General features: G+C 39.4%; 1 protein-coding gene across 13 annotated transcripts in view; it reads left to right on the top strand.

Moving 5' to 3' along the window:
* Positions 1–21,731, top strand: part of GIT2 (GIT ArfGAP 2) — a 49,360-nt gene that overhangs the window by 3,218 nt on the left and 24,411 nt on the right. For 9 of the 13 annotated variants that reach the window (XM_081802026.1, XM_031032952.2, XM_081802027.1 and 6 more), the window contains exons 2-12: positions 820–953; positions 2,530–2,642; positions 3,283–3,388; positions 5,124–5,210; positions 5,326–5,456; positions 7,482–7,576; positions 15,123–15,168; positions 16,294–16,345; positions 19,973–20,045; positions 20,240–20,337; positions 21,357–21,468. In XM_081802026.1, coding sequence (XP_081658152.1) covers positions 820–953; positions 2,530–2,642; positions 3,283–3,388; positions 5,124–5,210; positions 5,326–5,456; positions 7,482–7,576; positions 15,123–15,168; positions 16,294–16,345; positions 19,973–20,045; positions 20,240–20,337; positions 21,357–21,468 — 1,047 coding nt within the window. Of the gene's footprint in view, positions 1–815; positions 954–1,923; positions 2,052–2,529; positions 2,643–3,282; positions 3,389–5,123; positions 5,211–5,325; positions 5,457–7,481; positions 7,577–15,122; positions 15,169–16,293; positions 16,346–19,972; positions 20,046–20,239; positions 20,338–21,356; positions 21,469–21,731 lie in introns of those variants that run through there. The other 4 variants (XM_081802024.1, XM_081802023.1, XM_081802025.1 and 1 more) reach the window with 3 other exon arrangements.

Raw genomic sequence — 21,731 nt, 5'->3', positions numbered from 1 at the left:
CCCAGTGTGGATTATTCTCACTGCTTACCAAGTGTGAATTATTCCTTGTCTCAAAGGATGTCTGCTGAAGCTCCATGGGACTTCGTGGGGAAAAAGTATTGTACACACACCACAAATATTACTCACTTTTATTTTACATCTTTGCCTCTTTGAAGCTGCTGTTACTCCAGCTTCTGTTCGTTCAGATCAGTTGCAAGGTGGGACTCGGCAGTTTATTTGAAATGACTAATGGATGTCATAAAACATTTTCTAGCAGAGAAGGCCAGGTTCCTCAGTGTATCCTCTGAGCCACCACAGCCAAGCAGTTTTGTTGTTGTGTTGCTTGCAGCTTTCTGCCAAGCCTAGAGCCATGCAGAGGTACAACAGTAGATTAGGATAGCAGTCTCTTCAGCATTTAGTTTAGATCATGCTTTGTGGATTATTCACTGACACGGCTATGTTATTTTACTGTTTGTGGAGATTGGTTTGAAATGTTTCATCCATACCCTCTCAGTTTGCTTCTCTTTGTTGAATGAAGGAGCATGCATCTGAGGTGGTAGATCACATTAGGGCTACAGACTGTGGCCCTGGACCAGAAAGGAGACAATTGCTTATTTAGGACTTCACCTCATGTGTTTAATCTCCATTAATGTGGTACCCAATCAGCCAAGATAGGTGGTATCATCAGACAGGCTCACCAGCTTGGTATGTTGACTAGCATTCTAACACAACAGGAATGTCTTGTTTTTTTGAAAAACCAAACCTCAGTCATCTTTGGCCATCTGGCAGTATAGCAGCCACCTGGTATCCACGCCACTGAGATGTCTTTCTTCTTTCCAGATCCTTCCTGGGCATCAGTAAATAGGGGGACTTTTATATGTGACGAGTGCTGCAGTGTCCATCGGAGCCTAGGGCGCCACATCTCTCAAGTAAGGCATCTTAAACACACACCGTGGCCTCCCACGTTGCTGCAGGTAAAGAGTAAGAATTCTCATGGTTTGTAACTTGAGCTTTTAGGGTTCATAGTTTTAGCAACTAAAATTTCTCGTACTATACTTAAATCTTACAAAAATGTTTGAATCGTACCTGAACAGAGGTGCTGTGCCTATTAGTGCTGTATGTAAGAACTGAATTCCTCATTTAAGATTTTTTTCCCCTCCTAACAAATAAATCTTATCCCAAAAGCTCAATTATAGATAGAAAAATAATTCCTAAAATTTCTTGGTAACGTTTCACTGCTGACTTTCTGGACTGAAATTGTTCTTAAACAGTCTGTCTTTTCCATATACCACAATAAATGTTTCTGAAAGCTGCAGTCTCCCATCCAAGTACTAACCAGGCCCGACCCTGCATAGCTTCTGAGAGCAGACGAGATCGGGCGCGCTCAGGGTGGGATGGCCGTAAATTTTCCTTACGTTTCCTGCTTTGATGGAAGCATGGACTGAGATTCCTCCTCAAAAATCTCAGAGACATCTGATTTAAGTTTTCTTGAAATTCTTGTTACCAATTAGACACCAGATTGGGTTGACATGTTTCGATTGAGTGCCCAACACCCTGCTGAGTGTCAAGTGAGCTCTTTGTTTTATTTGGGGTCGAATGTCATGTCACCTGTACTTCTATTTTGGGGTGCATTCTTCAAGTTCTATTTGGAAGTCAGAATTAAGCATGTGTTTCGCCTTCATTTGTCTTGAGTACATATTTTACTAGATCTGTGGCAGCTGCTCAGCATGTCCCTTAAACTTGCCTATATAAACCAGCGGGCCAAAACAAGTGGGTTTGGGTCTCTGATATGACAGTGTCTCCACCAATGGAAAACAAACAGATGGGGCTGTGTCAGGAGTCATGCTTTGAAATGAAATTGGGAAGTATGGTTTATTAATAACTTTTGTTCAGAAGTTTCTAACAGCTCCTTCACATGTGAAAGTGGGTGTTTACTGCTCTCAGGTCTCTGTTTACAGATTTCATTATAGGGCCTGAAGAAAGTCCAGAGATGAGTAGTTTAAAATGCCAGGCTTGACCCTAAAAGAACAATTCCGAAAGTATGGCACATGAACCACTCAAGACAGATGTAGGTAATACTCAAATATTTATTTTAATGGTTACATTATTTTAATGTTTATAGGAAAACTTTAACTAGCACATCAGGCTGTAATTGCTAGTAAAAGTTTTTAAAAAGCGAGTGGCTTTAAAGGAAAATCTTAGTTAGAAAGTCTAGACAGTACATGGGTTGTTAAGAATCTTGAAAATAGTATTTGAATGATCAGGCTTGGGAAACACTGCCCCAAAGTGTCGAAGTGCTCTTCCTTCATAATCTGTAAGAACAGTTTAATCAAACTCTTTTAGGTACTTAGCCATCCTTCTGGTCAGACCTGAATCCTGCATATAAGGTTCATCTTTCTCATTCTAGAATCAGAAAGCAATGATTTGTAGGACATCCCCATCATGCTGATATTTGCAGTAGGGCTTGGTTTTCCCAGTTCAGTCACTACAATTTCCAGTGAATATTTGTGGAAAGAAATTAAAATATGATTTTATACTGCTTGGTTTTAGATGGTTGAAACCTTGTATAATAATGGTGCTAATTCTATATGGGAGCATTCTTTGCTGGACCCTGCCTCTATTATGAGCGGAAGACGTAAAGCTAATCCACAGGATAAAGTACAGTGAGTGGAATGTTTATAAATACTTTTATTTCTTCATAACCCATGGGGCCCACTAAAAGGAGTGCAGCTACTTTGGACCAGCCTCCACAAGGCGGCACAGAAGGTGGTTACACTCCAGTTGTGCATTGAGCTCTTCGCTATTAGAAATGCAGAACAAGGCCGGGCACAGAACCATCTCTTTTGCATGGTTGCACAGCACGAGTCAGTGGCTTCTCCAGTTTGAAACTAAAGCTTGGAGGCTGTTAGTGTAATCAGATTTAAGCTTAGGTGCTCAGACAAGAGGCAGTCAGACCAGAAATCTCAGTTCTGGGCTCCAGTTTGCCTGATGCCTCACCTGTAGGATGGGATGTAATGCTGCTTCCTCACAAGGCTGCTAGGTCAGTAAAGAAAAGTACAAAGAAAAGAGAGAGGCTCTAAAAAGCAAGTACTCTGCAATCCTGGCCATTAGAATGACTAATTGACATTTTGAGACTTCAGGTCTTAAACTCCTGCTGGAACTTATTCACTATTGTTCATTTTCTTCTCAAGTAGGGGATACGGGTCACTTCCTCTTCTTTTTACAGCCTAAAGAATGGGGAATGTTACATCTGAACTGCAAGTAAACTTTTGTTTTCTTTTTTTTTTTTTTCCCTCGAACCAGTCCTAATAAAGCGGAATTCATCAGAGCCAAGTATCAGATGTTAGCGTTTGTCCATCGCTTGCCTTGCAGGGATGATGACAGCGTGACTGCCAAAGACCTTAGCAAGGTGGGTCACACTTTTTAAAATCCTAAAACTGGGCGCCTGGGTGGCTCAGTTGGTTAAGCGACTGCCTTCGGCTCAGGTCATGATCCTGGAGACCCAGGATCGAGTCCCACATCGAGTCCCACATTGGGCTCCCTGCTCAGCAGGGAGTCTGCTTCTCCCTCTGACCCTCCCCCCTCTCGTGCTCTCTCACTCTCTCTCTCAAATAAATAAATAAAATCTTTAAAAAAATAAAATCCTAAAACTGCTGGATGAAACAGTATATTGTTTTGTTTGAAAAAAACTTGAGGAAGAAAAGAAAAAACAAAAACTTTCTGTACTCTAAATAATTAATAACAGCCTTTTTTGCAGTTGGTTTCATCTTTACTTTTAGTTCAAATGGCAGCCATTCATGTTAGTGGAGGTAAAAGGGCAAAGAGGAAAAATAAGTATGTATCTAGAAAGTGATTTGTGTTCTTCAGATATGGTTTTAAAATTATATTTCTGTAAGTTTTTTGTTTAACTTTGAAATAGGAACCATCCTTGAGTTTGTTTCTAGAAGGGACTAGGGAGTTCGAGGGACTTCTTTAGGTTTTTGGGCTGCATACTGAGTAGGATCTTCAGGAAGCAGGATGACTCAAAGCTGTAGTGCTTGGGATTCTTTATTATACTTGTAAAATGAGTAGATGGTTTTCTTTATGTGGGCCTTTGCATGTTTTTGAGAGATGCCAGGAAAAATATGCATCTTTATTTTTAAAGCACTGCTCCTTAGGAAATGTTCACACAGAGCATGGGCACTCACAATCAGAATTTTAAACTTTACACAGAATATATATAACTGTTACTTCTGCTAATTAATAAGGCTTGGCATGGGTTTTTTACCACAACTTAAAAATATTAAATACATTAATTTTAAAAATAGGATGTGGATATAGATGTTGGAGTAGATTTCTGTATTCTTACAATAATGGTTATTGCATCTTGGACAATTCTGGGTTAGACTTGAAGAAAAGAAGTTCATCTTCTGCATGTGTAAGAGCTTCTCTGCAGTGGTACAGAATTTGATATATACAGGCCTTTTTCCCACCCTGTAAGACTTTGTTTAAGTATTGTATACAAGGCCAAGAATGGTGGAGAGGGTATGCTATAAGGCAGAATCCTGTAGTTTACACAGTGTGGGATACGCAGCCCTAAAGCCCTAGGTTCAATAATAACAAATAATAATGATTATAATAACAGCAGCTGTATTCTTTGAGCGTTTCCTGTGTACCAGGCTCCATGCTAAGCACTTTGTTCTATCATCGACTCCCTACAGCAACCCTGTGAATAGGTGGCATTGTTATCACCATTTTAGAGCTGAGAAGACTAAGGTTCAGATTGCTTAAAGAACTTCCACAAGGTCACACAACTTGAAGGGTGTATGGTTTGAACTTCAGGTCTTTGAGACTTCAGAGTCCGTTCACCGACCTTCTCATACCGCCTCTCACTTCAGGTCTGGTTGTGCCACTTAGACAAATCATGCATCTGGGTGGATCGGCCTTCCCAGCCCTTGTTTCCTTATCGGTAAAGTAGACCTGGCCCCACCTTAGAGCCCAGGGGTAGTTGTGACCAGTGAGGGAGAGAGTGCTGCTTCCACCTTACTGAGCTAAATGAAGATTGATTGTTACTAATATAACGTATACTAAAATGACCTGCCAGCAGCTCTGGTATACCATTCTTTACTCTTTTAACAGATATTTTTTTGGTTTGTGTTTTTCAGCAACTCCACTCAAGCGTGAGAACGGGGAATCTCGAAACCTGTTTGAGGCTGTTATCTTTAGGAGCACAAGCCAACTTCTTTCACCCTGTGAGGAAAGCATGAATTGATTCAGATATTAAATTGAAACTAAGTGGGTTGTGTTTGTGTAGCCTTTAGTTTTATTTGATTTGCTTTTTTGTCTACTTTTATTAATATTTCTCAGGAAAAAGGAAACACCCCACTCCACGTTGCCTCCAAAGCAGGGCAGATTTTACAGGCGGAATTACTGGCAGTATATGGAGCAGACCCAGGCACACAGGATTCTAGTGGAAAAACTCCTGTGGATTATGCGAGGTGAGAGACCTAGATCCTTGTCACTGCCTTGGTCAGGGATTATTTATGCTGGGTATGATTCATTGTTAGGTGGCTATATTGTGTATTAACATTTAATCCCTTTAAGTTAAGGATTTACCATCCTATCATTTTGCAGATGAAGACATTTCAAATACATAGGAGCTCAGAGCCTGGCAAAGTCAGAGGGGGTAGAACCATTAATGAGTGTGCTTAGCTTCCAGTCTTTCACATGACTTCTAAAGCAATGGCATTTGAGCCATAGGCAGAGTCCAAAGCAAGTATCAAGAATTGCAAAACCCACTCCTCAGTTTCTTAATACGTTTAGTCATTGCTTGAACTTAAAAACAGATCTGTACAGATAGGTAGGCAATCAAACAAGTAATAGTAAAATGTTAATTGTAGGTTTTAGGCAGCAGACGTTTGAGTGCATGCTGTAAAATTCTTTTAAGTTTCTTCTTGGTTTAAAAACTTTGTGAAATGCTGGAAAAATAAAAAAATCCATAAGTTAGTCTTGAATATCATTTAAACGATAGAGGATGGTTCATCTTTCCTTTTTCCAGATTAACTTTTTATCAACTGCAAAGCACTCTATTCTGCAGAGGATAAAATGGGTGAAATGCCAAAACTGTGCCGTCCCAGAATTTCTTCTCTTATGGAGGAGATGATTCATACATGCATGAAAGAGTTAAATGAGGCAAGATAATGTGGAATTCATTGCCAAAAAGGATAACTGGTCTTAAAAGGCATTTGTAAGGTTTCTTCTTTGTGGCCTAAGTCAGTCAGAAACTTCTTTAGTTGATCTTTGAAAAATGGGTTGGATTTGGGTATGTGAAGGAGGAGCTAAGGCATTCTAAGTGAAAAACAAAGGCATGATTTAAGTGCAGGAGGGAGAGATGGACAGGGCATATTCAGCACAGCAGAGGACTTTATTGAATAGAGCAGAGTGTGTCTGGGAATAATAAGATCTTGAGGTATTGAGGAATATAGTATTTCCTGGATCTGAGACTCCACTGACAGTACAGGTCATCAGTTATCTCACATACCACTAAAAATGAGAACAACTTGGCCGATTAAATGATGATGTACCATCAATTGTAGCATACTTCCTGATTTCACAGCTGTTAAAAAAATGAGGAAAAAAGATACGTATCTCAGAAATCAAATGTGTGGTAGGTTGGTGGAATATCTTGTAGTATCTTGAATGGTGGGAAGAGAAAGTGGCAGAAACTAGACTTCAGCTTTTAAGGGGAAGAGAGCCCTCAGTACGTGGTACTTATTATCACTTACCTTGGAGTTTCCTCATGTGTACCTTGCATATATTATAGTCTCTCAATGTGATAATTTATTTATATCCCTGGTTACTAAAAAGATTTCAAGCAGCTTAAGTATTTACTTCATTAATGAGGAAAGGCAAACCTCATGTTTTCTGTTACGTAAATTGAAGTTTAAGGAGGTGAAAGTAGCTACAGGTATGAGCTGTGCATTCTGTTGGTCTGTCTCTCCCTGAATTACAAACCTCAAAGTGGTTACTAAACTCTCATCCAGAATCATACTGGCTGCATCAGGAGCCTCTAGGGGAAAGACCTTCTTCAAAATATTGACGTTCACACTCATCCCATTCTTACTGATTCAGAATTCCCAAGGTTGGGGCCTGGATATCTACGTGTTTTTTAAAGCACTTTAGTTAATTTTTGAGAACCTCCACTCTAGACCATTTATTAATTTTATTTTCTACCTCATTAGATGAAGTTATTCTTTATCTCTCCCATAAGTCCTTCATTTCCTTATTAAGTATTCTGTTCTGTAAATTAATAAAGGAAGGGGGTAGTTCAGATTGTGAAAACAGTTTATAAAGGTGGGAATCAAAGAAGACCTTGACAGTTTACCTCACACAAAAGGTTGATTATTCTAAGAAGTCACATTTGGTAAATTGCTCAGGTGTCTTGGAAGCCATCTCTGTACTTTTTTATTCTAGAGCCAGTGACTGGGGAGGAATATAAATGGTACTTTGTTTTCTCTTGGTAGGCAAGGAGGGCACCATGAGCTGGCAGAACGCCTTGTAGAAATACAGTATGAGCTGACTGACAGACTAGCCTTCTATCTCTGTGGCAGGAAACCAGGTAAGTGAAAGGACAGCAGTCTCTCTGCACCTTCAGTCAGCCTCTCGAAAAACAAGTTGGAACACGGTTACCCAAGATCTCTCCTTTAACATATCCTTAAGAAAATTGCAAATAAGGATTTTTATTTGAGATAACTGTAGCATTTTCAGTTATATGTGAAAGGTATAAGGTCAGTCAAAACTCCTTGAATTTTAGTTTTTAAGACTTTAGCTCCAGAGGAGTAACTATTTCAGGAATCAAAGAGCATAACTGAACCAAAATTGAATATGCACCATAGTTCTTGTGCATAATGGGACTAGGAGTAGAAGAGCAGAGCAATAACTTACGTAGTTATTTGAAGAATTCTGCTATCTTAGGAATGGAAAAGAGTCCAAAAATGAATTTTGCCATTAGCCAGGTTTATTTATGAAGTAGAACTGGGGTCAGCAAACCATGGTCTGTGGGCCAAATCTAGCTTGTCACCTGTTTGTTTAAAGTTTTGTTGCAAGATAGCCATGCCCATTCGTTTACATATTGTTTGGCTGTTTTCATACTACTAGAGCAGAACTGGCTAACTTAGTAGTGCATGTGGCTCTTAATCTTGGGGTCATGAGTTTGAGCCCCACATTGGGTGCAGAGATTACAGAAAGAGAGAGAGAGAGAAGGGAAGGAAAGAGTAGGTTGAGTAGTTGCAACAAAGACTATATGGCTACAAAGCAAAGAATATTTACTGTCTGGCCCTTTGCAGAAGGTTTACCAATCCCTAATGAGAATATCCACATACACCTGTACAGTGGTTCCCTAACCCGGTTGTATGATGGAGTTAAGAGCCTCTGGTGTGATTCCAGTTCCCTGTGAGGTGGGGTAGGGACACCCCACCCTTTGTTTCCTGCTAAATAAAATGAAAAACCCTGGACCAAAAGCATGGAGTAGCTATCTAAGGACTCTGCCTGGTGGATTAGGGAACTCAAAGTACCATCAAGCTGGTGGTGAGTGTCCTGTTTATTTTACTTCTGATACGGCTTTTGTGATAGCCTGAAATCTGGAACTATATAGCAGGTGCAAAGAAGCCTTCTCTGTCTGGTCTACGGAGCAGTAAATGGGATCCTACAGACAGAGAATTGGGGGATTCCCCTGAGGTTTTTTTTTCCTCCTCTTCCTTTTCCCCCACCCTAGCCCCTAGGCAATCGTGTGGCTGCAGCAGCGGCGGCACAGCTGCCTAAATCTCTGACCAAAAGCGTGAGGAGAATCCTGATTGCTTTTATTTATCTATTCTCTCACCACTTGGCCCAGGAGGCAGAGCCTAACCTGGTCAGGTGCCTGCTGAAAGAAAAATATTAACATTCTCCACAGAATTTAAAGAAGACTCAGCATCTCACAACATAATACTCAGAATGTCTGGGATATCAACTATAATTACTTGACGGAGGAAGAACCAGGAAAATCCCAAAGACTTGCAGGGGAACAGGTAGTCAACAAATGCCAACCCCAGATGACACAGATGTTGGAATTATCAGACAAAGACTAAAACAGATAGTAACATCATGCTTTGAGAAGTGTGAACGTTCTTGAAGCAAATAGAAATATAGAAGGTCTCAGCAGAGAAACAGACCCAAATAGAAATGCTGAACTGAAAAATACAATAACTAAAATTTTAAAACTCACTGGGTGGGCTTAATAGCAGATTGGAGATGACAAAGAAAAGAGTCAATGAATTTAAATAAATCACTAGAAATTACCCAGTTTGAGCAACAGAGAGAAGGAAGAGTAAGAGGAAAAAGAAACTGAACACAGAGCCCAGGGACCTATGGGACAATATCAGAAGGTCATGTTTGTATCCTCAGACTCCCAGAAAGAGATCAGAAAGCTTGGTGCGGAAAAAATATTTGAAGAAACATGGGTTCAAAACTCTAAATTTGGCAAAAGACATAGACTTCAGATTTAAGAAGCTCAGAGGATCCCAAATAGGATAAACTCCATGAAATCCTTACTCAGACACATGAAAATCAAAGTGCTGAAAACCAAAGACAAAACATTTGAAAGCAGCCAAGGAAAAAAATGACAACATATGAAAAGACAGTTGTTTGAATAACTGTGGATTTTAATTGGAAACAGTGGAGTTGAAAAGGAAATAGAACAATTTTTTTAAAGTCCTGAAAAAAAAGAACTATCAGTTCAGAATTCCTCTTCCAGTGAAAATAGACTTCAGGAATGAAGGCAAAATAAAGACATTTTAAGTTGAAGAGAGCTAGTTGTTCTAACAGAAATGTGAAAGAAAGTTCTTTGGGTAGAAGAGAAGTGATACCAGAGGGAATCTGGAACTTGAGTGAAATAAGAGCAACTGAAATGATAAATATCTGGATAGATATAATAGACAGTTTTCCTCCTAAGTTCTTTGAGATATGAGACAGTTTAATGCTTGTCTGGTGGGGTTTTCAGCATATGTCAGTGTGATGTATTTGGTAAGGATGACATAAAAGGGGAGCAGGTAAAAGAAATATGGAGGTAAGGATTTTATATTCTTCTTAAGATGGTGAAATATTCTACGTAGACTAAAAGATTGTGTATACTGTAATGCATAGTACAACCCTTAAAAACAGACTATACAATGATAGGTAGTCAAAACCTCTAGAGATAAAATGAGATGTTAAAAATTACTCAAATAACAAAAGATACTTCAAAACATTCCAAAAAAAGAGAAAAGGAGAGAAAGAGGAACAAAAACCCGAGGCCAAAACAGAAACTAAATAAAATCATACTTAAATCCAAACATATTAATAATTACATTAAATGTTATGTTAATGATCTTAAATATACGAAATAAAAAGCAGAAATTGTCAGAACGGATTTAAGACAAAAAAATGAGCCCTAATAAATATATGCTGTCTACAAGAACCCACTTTAAATATAACGATAGAGGTAAGTTAAAAGCAGAAAGGTATAAAAAGATATATCTTGCAAACACAGTAAAAGAAATCTAAAATGGTTATGTTAATATCAAAGTAGACATTGAGGGCAAAGAAAATTAGCGGGGATAGAGAGGGACATAACTTGGTGATGAAAGAGTCAATTTTCCAAGACGTAACAATTCTAAATGTGTATACACCTAGCAACAGGGTTTCAAACTACATGAAGCAAATTTTGATAGAACTAAAAGGAGAAAAGGTCAAATCCACAATTCTTGTATATTCAGCAGTCTTCATTTAGTAATAGATGGAACTGGTAGATAGAAGATCAGCAAGGATATATGGGACACCTGGCTGGTACAGTTGATAGAGCATGTGACTCTTGATCTCGGGGTCGTGAGTTCAAGCTCCACATTGGGCGTGGAGACTTCTTAAAAGAAATAAAATAAAATTTAAAAGAGGAAAATCAGCAAGGATAGCAGACTGGAACCAAACCATCAACCAGCTGCATCTAGTTGACATTTATAGTGTGCTCTACCCAACATTATTGAAATACACATTCCTTTCAAGTACATGTTGAACATTCACCAAGATAGACCATATCCTGGGTTATAAAACAAAGCTTAGCCAATCTAAAAGAAATAAAACCTAAAATAAAATCTTACAGAGTATATTCTCTGACCATAATGGAATTAAGCTAGTAAAAAATAATAAAACTATAACTGGAAAATACTCAAATGCCTGGAAATTAACAACACAGTTCTTTTTTTTTTTTAAGATTTTATTTATTTATTTGACAGAGACACAGCAAGAGAGGGAACACAAGCAGGGGGAGTGGGAGAGAGAGAAGCAGGCTTCCTGCTGAGCAGGGATCCTAATGCGGGGCTCGATCCCAGGACCCTGGGATCATGACCTGAGCCGAAGGCAGACGCTTAACGACTGAGCCACTCAGGCGCCCCTAACAACACAGTTCTAAATAATCCATGGGTCTAAGAGGAAATCTCAAGGGAAATTAATATGGGATGCAGCTAAAGCAATGCTTAGAGGAAATTTTAGAGTATTAAATTCTTACATTAGAACACAAGAAATGTCGGGACGCTTGCATTAGAACACAAGAAATGTCGGGACGCTGCCTTAAGCTCAGGTCATGATCCCAGCGTCCTGGGATCAAGTCCCACCTCGGGCTCCTTGCTCAGCAGTTAGCCTGCTTTTCCCTCTGTGTGCCGCTCCCCCTGCTTGTGCTTGTTCTCTCTCTCTGTTGAATGAATAAATAAAAACCTTAAAAAGAACACAAGAAAGGTCTCAAATCCTCAACCTAAGCTTTCGCCTTAAGAAACTATGAGTTTCTTACTGCTTACTCATCCAAAAAGATGAGTAAAATAAACCCAAGCAAGCAGAAGGTAGGAAATAATAAAGATAAGACCAGAAATCAATGAAATTGAAAAAGGAAAACAGAGAGAAATCAATGAAACCAAAAGCTGATTCTTTGAAAAAAAAAAATCAATGAAATTGAGAAATGTCTAGCTGTATTATAAATAACTGTGCACACAAATTAGACAATTTAGATAAAATGAACCAATTTCTTGAAAGCCACAAACTACCAACCACCTACCCAAGAAGAAAGAGATAATGTAAACACATAATATTACATTTTAAAGGATTTGAATTTGTACTTTAAAGTATTCCATTAAAGAAAACCCAACCCAGAGGACTTCACTGGTAAGTACTGTGAACTAGTTGAAGTGGTGTTGCCATGTAACAGTTCAACAGATATGTTTTATGACTCATGTGATTTGCTAGCTTTGCTGTTATGATTTTTTTTTTTAAGATTTTATTTATTTATTTGACAGAGAGACAGCAAGGGAGGGAACACGCAGGGGGAGTGGGAGAGAGAGAAGCAGGCTTCCTGTGGAGCAGGGAGCCCGATGTGGGGCTCGATCCCAGGACCCTGGCATCACGACCTGAGCCAAAGGCAGACGCTTAATGACTGAGCCATCCAAGCGCCCCCTGCAAATATGGTTCTTAGTGTTAGGAATTCGCATTTCAAGTTTTGCACGTAAAATGAGACTATTCTACCAAACATTTGAAGAAGAGATAACATCAATTCTATATGGTATTTAGAAAATAAAAAGGTAGGGAACATTTCTGAAGTCATTTTGTGAGGCCACCATTACCCTGATACCAAACCCAGCAAAGATAGCACAAAAAAATAGCCCTCGTGAACATAGACACCAAAATCCTCAACAAAATGTTAACAGATTGAATCCATATATATGATATATATATCATAATCAAGTAGGGTTTCCAGATGCTAAAACTAACTAAATATGTGAAAATCAATGTGATTCATCATATTAACAGACTAGAAAAAGAAAACCATCAGTCTTACCAGTTGATACAGAAAAAGCATTTAATAAAATTCAGCATTCATTCCTTCATGATAAGAAAAAACTTAGCAAACTTGGAATAGAAGGGACTTCCTTAACCTGATAAAGAGTATCTGTAGAAACCCACAGCTAACATCATCCTTAATGATGAAGCATTGAATGCTTTTGCTTGAATATCAGGAACAAGGCCAGGATGTCCACTCCTACCATTCCTGTTCAGCATTGCACTGGAAATCCTAACCAGTGCCATAAGGGAAGAAGAATAAAAGGCATACAGATTGAAATGCAAGAGATAGAACTAATCATAAATAAGATGGTTTCAATGTAGAAAACCCCAAGGAATCTACAATAACGTTCTTAGAACTAATAACTGAGTTTAGCAAGGTTGCACAATATAAGGGAAACAAAGATAAATCATATTTCCATAGATTAGCAATGGACAATTGGAAACAAGCTAGAAAAACAATACCATTTGTAATAGCTCCAAATTAGATGCTTAGGTATAAATCTGACAAAATATTCATAGGATCGGCATGCTGAAAACTACAAAATGCTGCTGAAAGAAATCAAGGAAGACCTGAATCCGTGGAAGAGAACTGTGTTTATGGGTTGGAATCCTCAATAGAGTCGATTCTGCACAAATTGACTTGTAAAATTAATTCAATTCAAGGCTTTTCTTGTGGACATAGATGTGCTGATTCTTTAATTTACATGGAAAAGCAGAGGACCTAGAATGGGACTGTTTTGCAAAAGAAGAAGAATGTGCGCAGAATTACACCACCCAATTTTAACTCTTGCTGTAAAGCTCTGCTGAACTCAAGACCATGGTTATGGAGAAGAGACAGACATACAAGTCAATGAAACAGTAGAAAGAATCCAGAAATAGACCCACACAGATATGTTTAGTTGATTTTTTGAGAGTTGCTAAGGCAATTCAGTGGAGGAAGAAAGTCTTTTAAGTATTTGGTGTTCAAACAACTGGACATCCCTGTGCAGAAATACAAACTTCAGTACCTCCCACCTGGTATAAAAACTAACTCAAAATGGATCATAGATCTAAATGTAAAACCTAAAAGTATAAAACTTCTAAAGAAAACAGAAGATCTTTGTGATCTTGGTTTAGGTAAAATGTTTAGATGTAACACCAAAAGCACAATCCGTAAAAGAAAATACTGGTAAATTGGACTTCATCAAAATTGAAAGCTTTTGCTCTGCAAAAGCTACAATTAAGAGAGTGAAAAGACAAGCCACAGACTGGGAGAAAATACTAGGAAATCACATGTCCAACAAAGGACTTGGGTCCAGAATATTATACCTAAATATGTAAAACTCAGCAGTAAGAAAACAACCCAATACAAACTGGGCAGAGACCATATCCAGATGCCAGATAAGCACATAAAGTGAGATGCTCAGCATCATTGGCCATTAGAGAAACAAATTAAAAGCACAAAGACACCACTACACACCTATTAAAATGACTAAAATTTAAAAACCTGCCAAAGAAACTGACAACATGAGTGGGAAGGTGTGAAGCAACTGTAACTCTTACATTGCTGGCTGAAAAACAAAATGATAGAGCTACTCTGCCAAAAAGTCTAGCAGTTTCTTACCAAGTTACATATACATTTACCTAATACCTACATGACCGAGCAGTCCCATTCCTGGGTGTTTATCCAAGAGAAATAAAGACTGATGGTTACACAAAAACCTATATGTGAATGTTTATAATGCCTTCATTGGCATGTGATCAACAACCTCCAAGAAGCTAGGTTGGGACTGGGTCAGTAAGCATTGTAGGAGAAGGCAACCCCATCCAGATCTGCCAAGACCATCTGCCCCAGCCCTGATGGTTTTATGCTAATTGATTAATTTGCAGGTGAGCCACCAAAGCCCAAGGGTGCTCCCCCATCCCACATGGAGAGCTGACAAAAGCCTGCTCTGAGCTAATTTAGCTCCCTAAAAGTTTTGTCCATGACTGAAGATCATTAGTTATACTGGGAATGAATGGAAATGTAGGGTTAGAGCACAGCCTTTTTGCTTAATGATGTCTGGATCTTTGTACCAAAAGAAAAATGGGAATATGATTCTTGCTACTAGCCAGGTCTTAGGAGTTTGTAGCCAATTTGGCAACTTCTGTCACCCCCCCCCCAAATAATCCGTAATTATGGGAAACTACTAATTGCAAAACATAAATTGAGAAAATTATGGTGGTGTTCCTTTATCGATCTTACCAATATTTATATAAACAAAACTTTGGCTTGATTTCTGTTTCAGATCACAAAAATGGACAGCACTTTATAATACCTCAAATGGCAGACAGGTAAGGCCATTGAAATACCAATCAATTTTATCTGTCACGATTATTTCCTTGGTTGTATAGTGTTTTAAGTGTATTATACTTTGTATTTAACAGAGCCCATACATTTTTCTCTTTTATGGCTATACAATTTGGAAATAAGACGGCTGTAAGTAAACCACCATGTAAAACTTAAGTTTAAAAGAGTACAAGTAACAAATTTATGAGTAACGTTGGAGTTAGTGATATTGTCACGGTTTTAGCCAGTTGTGACAGTATAATGTGTCTATAGGTTATATCACAGAATATTTCTGTACTGTAAGAGAGGATATTCTTTGTAACAGGGATTGGCAGAATTTTTAAGGGCTAGATAGTAAGTATTTTAGGTTTTGTGGGCCATACAGCCTCTGTCACAACTACTCAACTCTGCCAGTTGTAGATGAAAACATCCGTGGACATTATGTAAATGAAGGGCATATCAGTTGCAAGAAAATTCCATTTCTGGGCACTGAAATGTGAATGTCATATAATTCTTCCTATGTTATGAAATATTTTTCTTTTGCTTTGGGGTTTTTTCCCCCAAACCACTTAAAAATATAAAAACCATGCATAGCTCATGGGCTGAACAAAGAAATGGGCTATAATCTGCTGACCCCTGGTCTGTGAGGGTAACTGAGTTCACAGCTGCAGGGATGAACTTTAAATCCTTATTATCCAATTACCTTTGCACAGATACTGTCAAGAGTTTATGAAACAATTAGCTGCTATTCCAGATGTAATCTTGCCATTCTGGTTTTTCACGTTCTGCCCTTTTCATATTTCCTTCTGTCATGCTTTTTTTTAATACTTCACGAATTGTGACTTCTCACATAAAGGGCCAGGGGATGAACTGTCAATAGTTTTTGTCTTTTAGTTATTCAGTGATTATTTTTCTCTGTACAATGTTACATGACTATGATGTTTCTAAAAGCTACAAGTTCTTATGTTCAAAGTTTTCTCGCTAACTCTAATGGGCTATAGAATTTTTGTTTCTGACCATGTCCCTGAACTGTTAATTAATGTCTTGATGCTTTGGCTATCTTAATGTTCTACAGAGCTCATAAAAATGGTTTTTATTTATTTGCTTATTGGTTTTGTACATTTTCTTAGCAGCCTGGATTTGTCTGAATTGGCAAAAGCTGCTAAGAAGAAACTTCAGTCCGTGAGTATCTCTGTTTCCTAGTGAAGTTCAGTGTGGGAAACCATGCATCCTGCTAATACCTGTCCTCAGCCCATTACCTGCTGCACCAGATGACTTAGTTTTCATACTCTGGGATGTTATAAAATCCAAAGCAGAGCGTTGAGTACATAGAGAAGAAGACGGAAAGTAGTAATTCTTTTTTTTTTTTTTTAAAGATTTTATTTATTTATTTGAAAGAGAATGAGAGAGAGAAAGAGAGAGCACATGAGAGGGGGGAGGGTCAGAGGGAGAAGCAGACTCCCTGCTGAGCAGGGAGCCCGACGTGGGACTCGATCCCAGGACTCCAGGATCATGACCTGAGCCGAAGGCAGTCGCTTAACCAGCTGAGCCACCCAGGCACCCCCGGAAAGTACTATTTCTAAGTTTAGTAGATCCAGTTTATCGGCTCTGCCTCAGGTGATGGCGTTTTTCTCTGTCATTCTGAATGCGAAGACTGTGCCTTTGACGTGAGGGAGTTGTTTCTTCTCCTGGGAGTTCCCTAGTTTCTCTCAATGTAAAAGAATGGGATGCACTTTTAGGGATGCCTTCTGGTAGCCTCCTAGGGAAAGACACGAGCTGATGTTGGAGTAGTGAGTGGCGCAGATCTATGTGCTGCCATTTGGGATTGGGCCACCACCGTCACTGTTTTGCATAGCCCATGTTGTCCGTCAGAGCTTTTTAAGTGTTTGCTATCAAGGGCTTGTGGTCCTGCCCCGGGTGCGAGCTCAGAGCTCGCCCAGTTCTGCAGGGCCCCACCTCCCTTTGGCCCCTCTTCCCAGCCTGCCCATCTCAGCCCCAGTCAGGGCCCCGACAGAGCAGCTTCTCTGGGCACACTTCCTTTTAGTTTGGTCCCCACGGATGAGGCCTCACCGGGGTGCTTCCCCAGCCGCTTCAACCACCAGATTGCCTGCCTCAGGCTGTTCTCATAGCTCTCTGGATCAGAACCAAGATTCTTAACTTCTTGTTGTGACCTTGAAGGGTGTCATCCAGTGCTCACCGTTCAGGTTTTGCTCTGCTTTCCATCTGGTTCCTCCTGCAAGTGTGTGTGCGTGTGCACATGCGCAAATGTTTTTTAACTATTTCATTTTGGGTTAACACTCTCTGAGGCCACCTTCAGGTCCTCTCTGGGAATCTTCTCTTTCTGCAGTGTTCTGCTTTCCCAGCTTCCAGCCCTTTTGTCATTCAAGTAGGTGAAATCTGACCACCTTGACAGTGTAGGTGAGAGTTTCCCCAAGCCTGACTCTGAAATTGCCTCTCCCCTTTACTAGCACTTTACTAGCACTTCATATAATATTAAGTACTAAATATTACGTAAAATGAATTTATCGTTACTAGTATTTAACTGTGATATGAAATAAATGTATTTTATGCAATTTGGTGTCTCTGTGTTCTGTATCTGTGGTTTTGTGTGTCTGTGTGTTTTATCACCTTTCTTAAATTAAGGAGGTCATATGGTAGGATGATTAAGATGAGAAGCTTTGGAATCAGATAGCACTAAATAGTCTGTGATTTCCTTTTAATTAGAGTATATAAGCCAATTTTTATTTTAAATAATTCAAACATTATTGGTAATACTCAAGCTCCCTTTGACTGACCTACATTTGCTAGGCCGAAAGCTGCATGAAAGTTGGGGTTAGGTCTGTCCTATCTCTAGCATGTGGCAGGCACTAGATAAATATGTGGAACCGAGCTGAGTACAGCTCTCAAGCACTCAGACTCTGGGTCAGACTGATTAGGTACAGAGCTCATCTCTGACAAGCTCCTTAGCCTCTCTGTGCCTTGGTGTCCTCTCCTGGAAAGGGGGCTAATGATCCATCAGCGGCTCAGTGAGGATGGGCTGCTGTTATTACTTGTTGACCCCACCCCGTGGTCTCCTCACAGGGGACAGCTGGACCAGTGCCACGTCAGTGTTCATCCTATGATATCTCCCTCTGTCCCTCCCTGATGAGAAGCTGAGAGAAATATAAGACTAATATATTCCTTAAATTAGTAAGTGTTAACATTTAGAGAGACTTAAACTTGGATCTCGGGTCCATCACTTGCTGGCTTTGTGACTTTAGGCAAGCTCCTAACTTCTGTGCTTCAATCTCCTTGTCTGTAGAGTGAGATAATAGTAGTTATCCTGTCTTCGTAGAGGTTTTGTGAGTATTAATGTGATGAAAGTAGCACAGTGCCTGGGATGTAAGCCCTCAGTCAGTGTTGCTGTTGCAGTTACTGAATAATGATAACCTTAGCTTGTAGCCCCTTATTGGAAGGAGACTGGATATTTACAACGCAAGTTCAAGTTCCCAATCCCTCATCACTTTATCCAACAAAAGGCTCTCAGAGTTTATTTTCAATTATAAATATAAATTAACCACACTAGAGAAAATGTAGAAAATGGACAAGAGGAATCATACTCATTCACTATATTCTTAATGGACTCAGACTCAATATTTTGATACATTTCTTCTAATCTTTATTTTATATGCATATCATTTTTTTGAATGGAAGCTCAGTCATTATTATAGAACTTTATATCCTCCTTCTTTCACCCAACAATGTACCCATTTTAACAAGCTCCCACGAGGTCTGTGTAGCCAGCCTTTTAAATTGCCACATAAAATACCTTCTGGGCAGTGTGTGACTGGATATTTCCTGGGCCCCATCTCAGTGCCAGGTACTGTGTGGACATAAGGAACACAGTAGGGAATAAAACAAATTCATTGTCAACTAAAAAGTGATAGGCATCAAGCATCAGGGTATGTTTTATGAGGAAAAAAGTGCAGAGAGCTGGAGCCATCCTGGTGGAGGCTTAGCCTCACCTGGATTGAAGAAGACCCTAACTGTCCTCCCCATCCCAGTGGCTGCCATTGGGTGTGGAGACTGTTTTGTTGGCTGACACTGCATGGTGCGCTGATGAGACAGGCTGTCCTTTGTGGGGGGTGCGGAGTTCTTTCCGAGATTGGAGACCTGTTTTCTGAAGAATATAGCAAAGAGGGCGCCTGGGTGGCTCAGTTGGTTAAGCGACTGCCTTCGGCTCAGGTCATGATCCCGGAGTCCTGGGATCGAGTCCCGCATCGGGCTCCCGGCTCGGCGGGGGGCCTGCTTCTCCCTCTGACCCTATCCCCTCTCATGCTGTTTCTCTCTTTCTCTCTCTCTCAAATAAATAAATAAATAAAATCTTTAAAAAAAAAAAAAAAAAAGAATATAGCAAAGAGACTTACTGAAGACTGGGAGATATCCCAGTCTCTATCCCACCAAGGGTTTAGGATCCTTTGTATGTGGGGGCACTGACAAATGCTCAAGAGCAACAGAGGGGGCTTTAAAGGGTGATGTCACACGGAGAACTGGACCCTGCATTTCCGATGACTCTGCCCTCCTTTATAGCATACCCCTGTCTGCCTGTCACAAAGGAGTGAGGCTGCTGTGGGAGGCAGATATTTCTAGAGGATCTGTACTATTCTGGAAATGTTATTGTCTGTTTAACAGTGGGTATTTACTAAGCACTGGCTTTGGATAAGACATTGGAGATTAAATGGTGAATAAGTCACAGTGCCCACTCATTCTCCTAGCGTTAATCCTTGTCCCTTGTGTTCCTGATTTTTTTTTTTTTTTTTTTACTTGCAGCTAAGTAATCATTTGTTTGAAGAACTTGCCATGGATGTGTACGATGAAGTTGACAGGCGAGAGACCGATGCAGGTGACTGAACGTGTGGCTTTCTCTTAGAAGCTTCTGTTGTTGATGGGCAGTATTTCTACTGTCCTGGTGATGCATGTTGTCGACGTTTACTTTTGTGTATGTTGGTTTCGGAGTGTGCTTCCCCAAGTCTCCCTAGAAGCAGTGGCACACCCGTTGGTGATGAGATTCTATCTCTGGCTCTTTCCTCTGGCTAGTCTGGCTTGCCACGCAAAACCACAGCACCCTGGTAACCGAGACAACTGTCGTCCCCTTCCTTCCGGTCAATCCTGAATACTCTTCAACGCGGAACCAGGCAAGTGGCCGAGTCTGAGAAGTAACCAGTGGTGTTATTTTGGGAATGGCTGATACGGTATTTAATTTTCCCAGGACAGGTATTTTAAATTTTTTGATTGATTAAAGCATTAATGTCCTTTACACACACAAACACACAAAACTCAAGAAATTGATAAGAAAAGCAATAAATGTAAATCGAAGACTGGAAAAGAATATAAGATAATTCACAGAAGAAATATAAAATGGCTTACAAATGTGAAGAAATGCTTAACCTTACTAGTAATCCAAGAAAGTAGCCTAAAGGCATTCATTAAAATTTCATCAATCAAATACTCCAGGCTGGTAAGGATATAGCAAAATGGGCTTTCTTATGCTATAGATAAGAGTTTACATTACTATAGACTTCAGAAAAGTGATTTGTTAACTGATTTTAAAAGCCTCAAAATTAAGTCCATCCTTTCCCACAGGTAATCCTTATTTGGGAATATATGCTAGTAAAATAAAAATAACAAAGGTTTATGCACAGTGATTTTCATCAAAGCACTGTATAAAATAATAAAGCATTAAAAACAGCCTAAACCTCTGTCAGGAGGAGAATGGTTGAGTAAATGGGGAAGGCCTTTTAATTTTTATTGATTAACGGCTGTATATAGTGATGGAGTCCCAGCATCTAGGCTATAACTTTATCTTGAAATTTTAAAATTTTCTTCCAAATCAGTATTTCATTACTGGGTCTACTTCAAAATTGAATTGATAATGGAAAAAAAAAAAGCATCAGGTAGAAACATTTTGGTTTTGTTCACAAAAATAAATGTGCAAGGTATTAATCTAGTTCTCTTATGTAGATGGCTCTACCCTGTTTGCAAGGAAAATGTTGATGTGTGCCTACCCTAGACTGCAGTGGTATTCTGATCATGCTCGGAAGTCTTTGCTTGGGAGTCTTGCTCAAGTCTGACAACAATGTGATTGGTTTTATGTGAATATCCATGCATACATTTTCACATTTGGGAATATTTCCACTTATTTTCTCACTCTCAGGGCAGACAGAAACTTGCTCGGTTTAATGCCCATGAGTTTGCCACACTGGTCATCGACATACTCAGTGACGCCAAGAGGAGACAGCAAGGCAGTCCTCTTTCTAGTTCAAAAGGTAACTGTTTCAAGCTGCTAAAATTTGCTGCTTTGGCCTTCTAAACTCAACACAGGTATTAAATTTAAAATTATAAATTAATTAAAGCAGTCATCATGAAAAATTTACCTTTTTGAGCCCTGATGAATTATAAATATTTCGGTTTTATTAACTGCTATTCACATTTATCCGATACATGTTTTTTCCTCTTAGATCACCGATCTTCCTATAAAATTGCATCCTGAAGTTAACCCAGAAGTCTGACTTAGGTCTTATTAAAGGGC

Source organism: Leptonychotes weddellii, chromosome 13, assembly GCF_054177405.1.
Source record: "Leptonychotes weddellii isolate Sample4059 chromosome 13, ASM5417740v2, whole genome shotgun sequence".
Classification (NCBI taxonomy): domain Eukaryota; kingdom Metazoa; phylum Chordata; class Mammalia; order Carnivora; family Phocidae; genus Leptonychotes; species Leptonychotes weddellii.
This window is presented reverse-complemented; position numbering and strand designations above follow the sequence as displayed.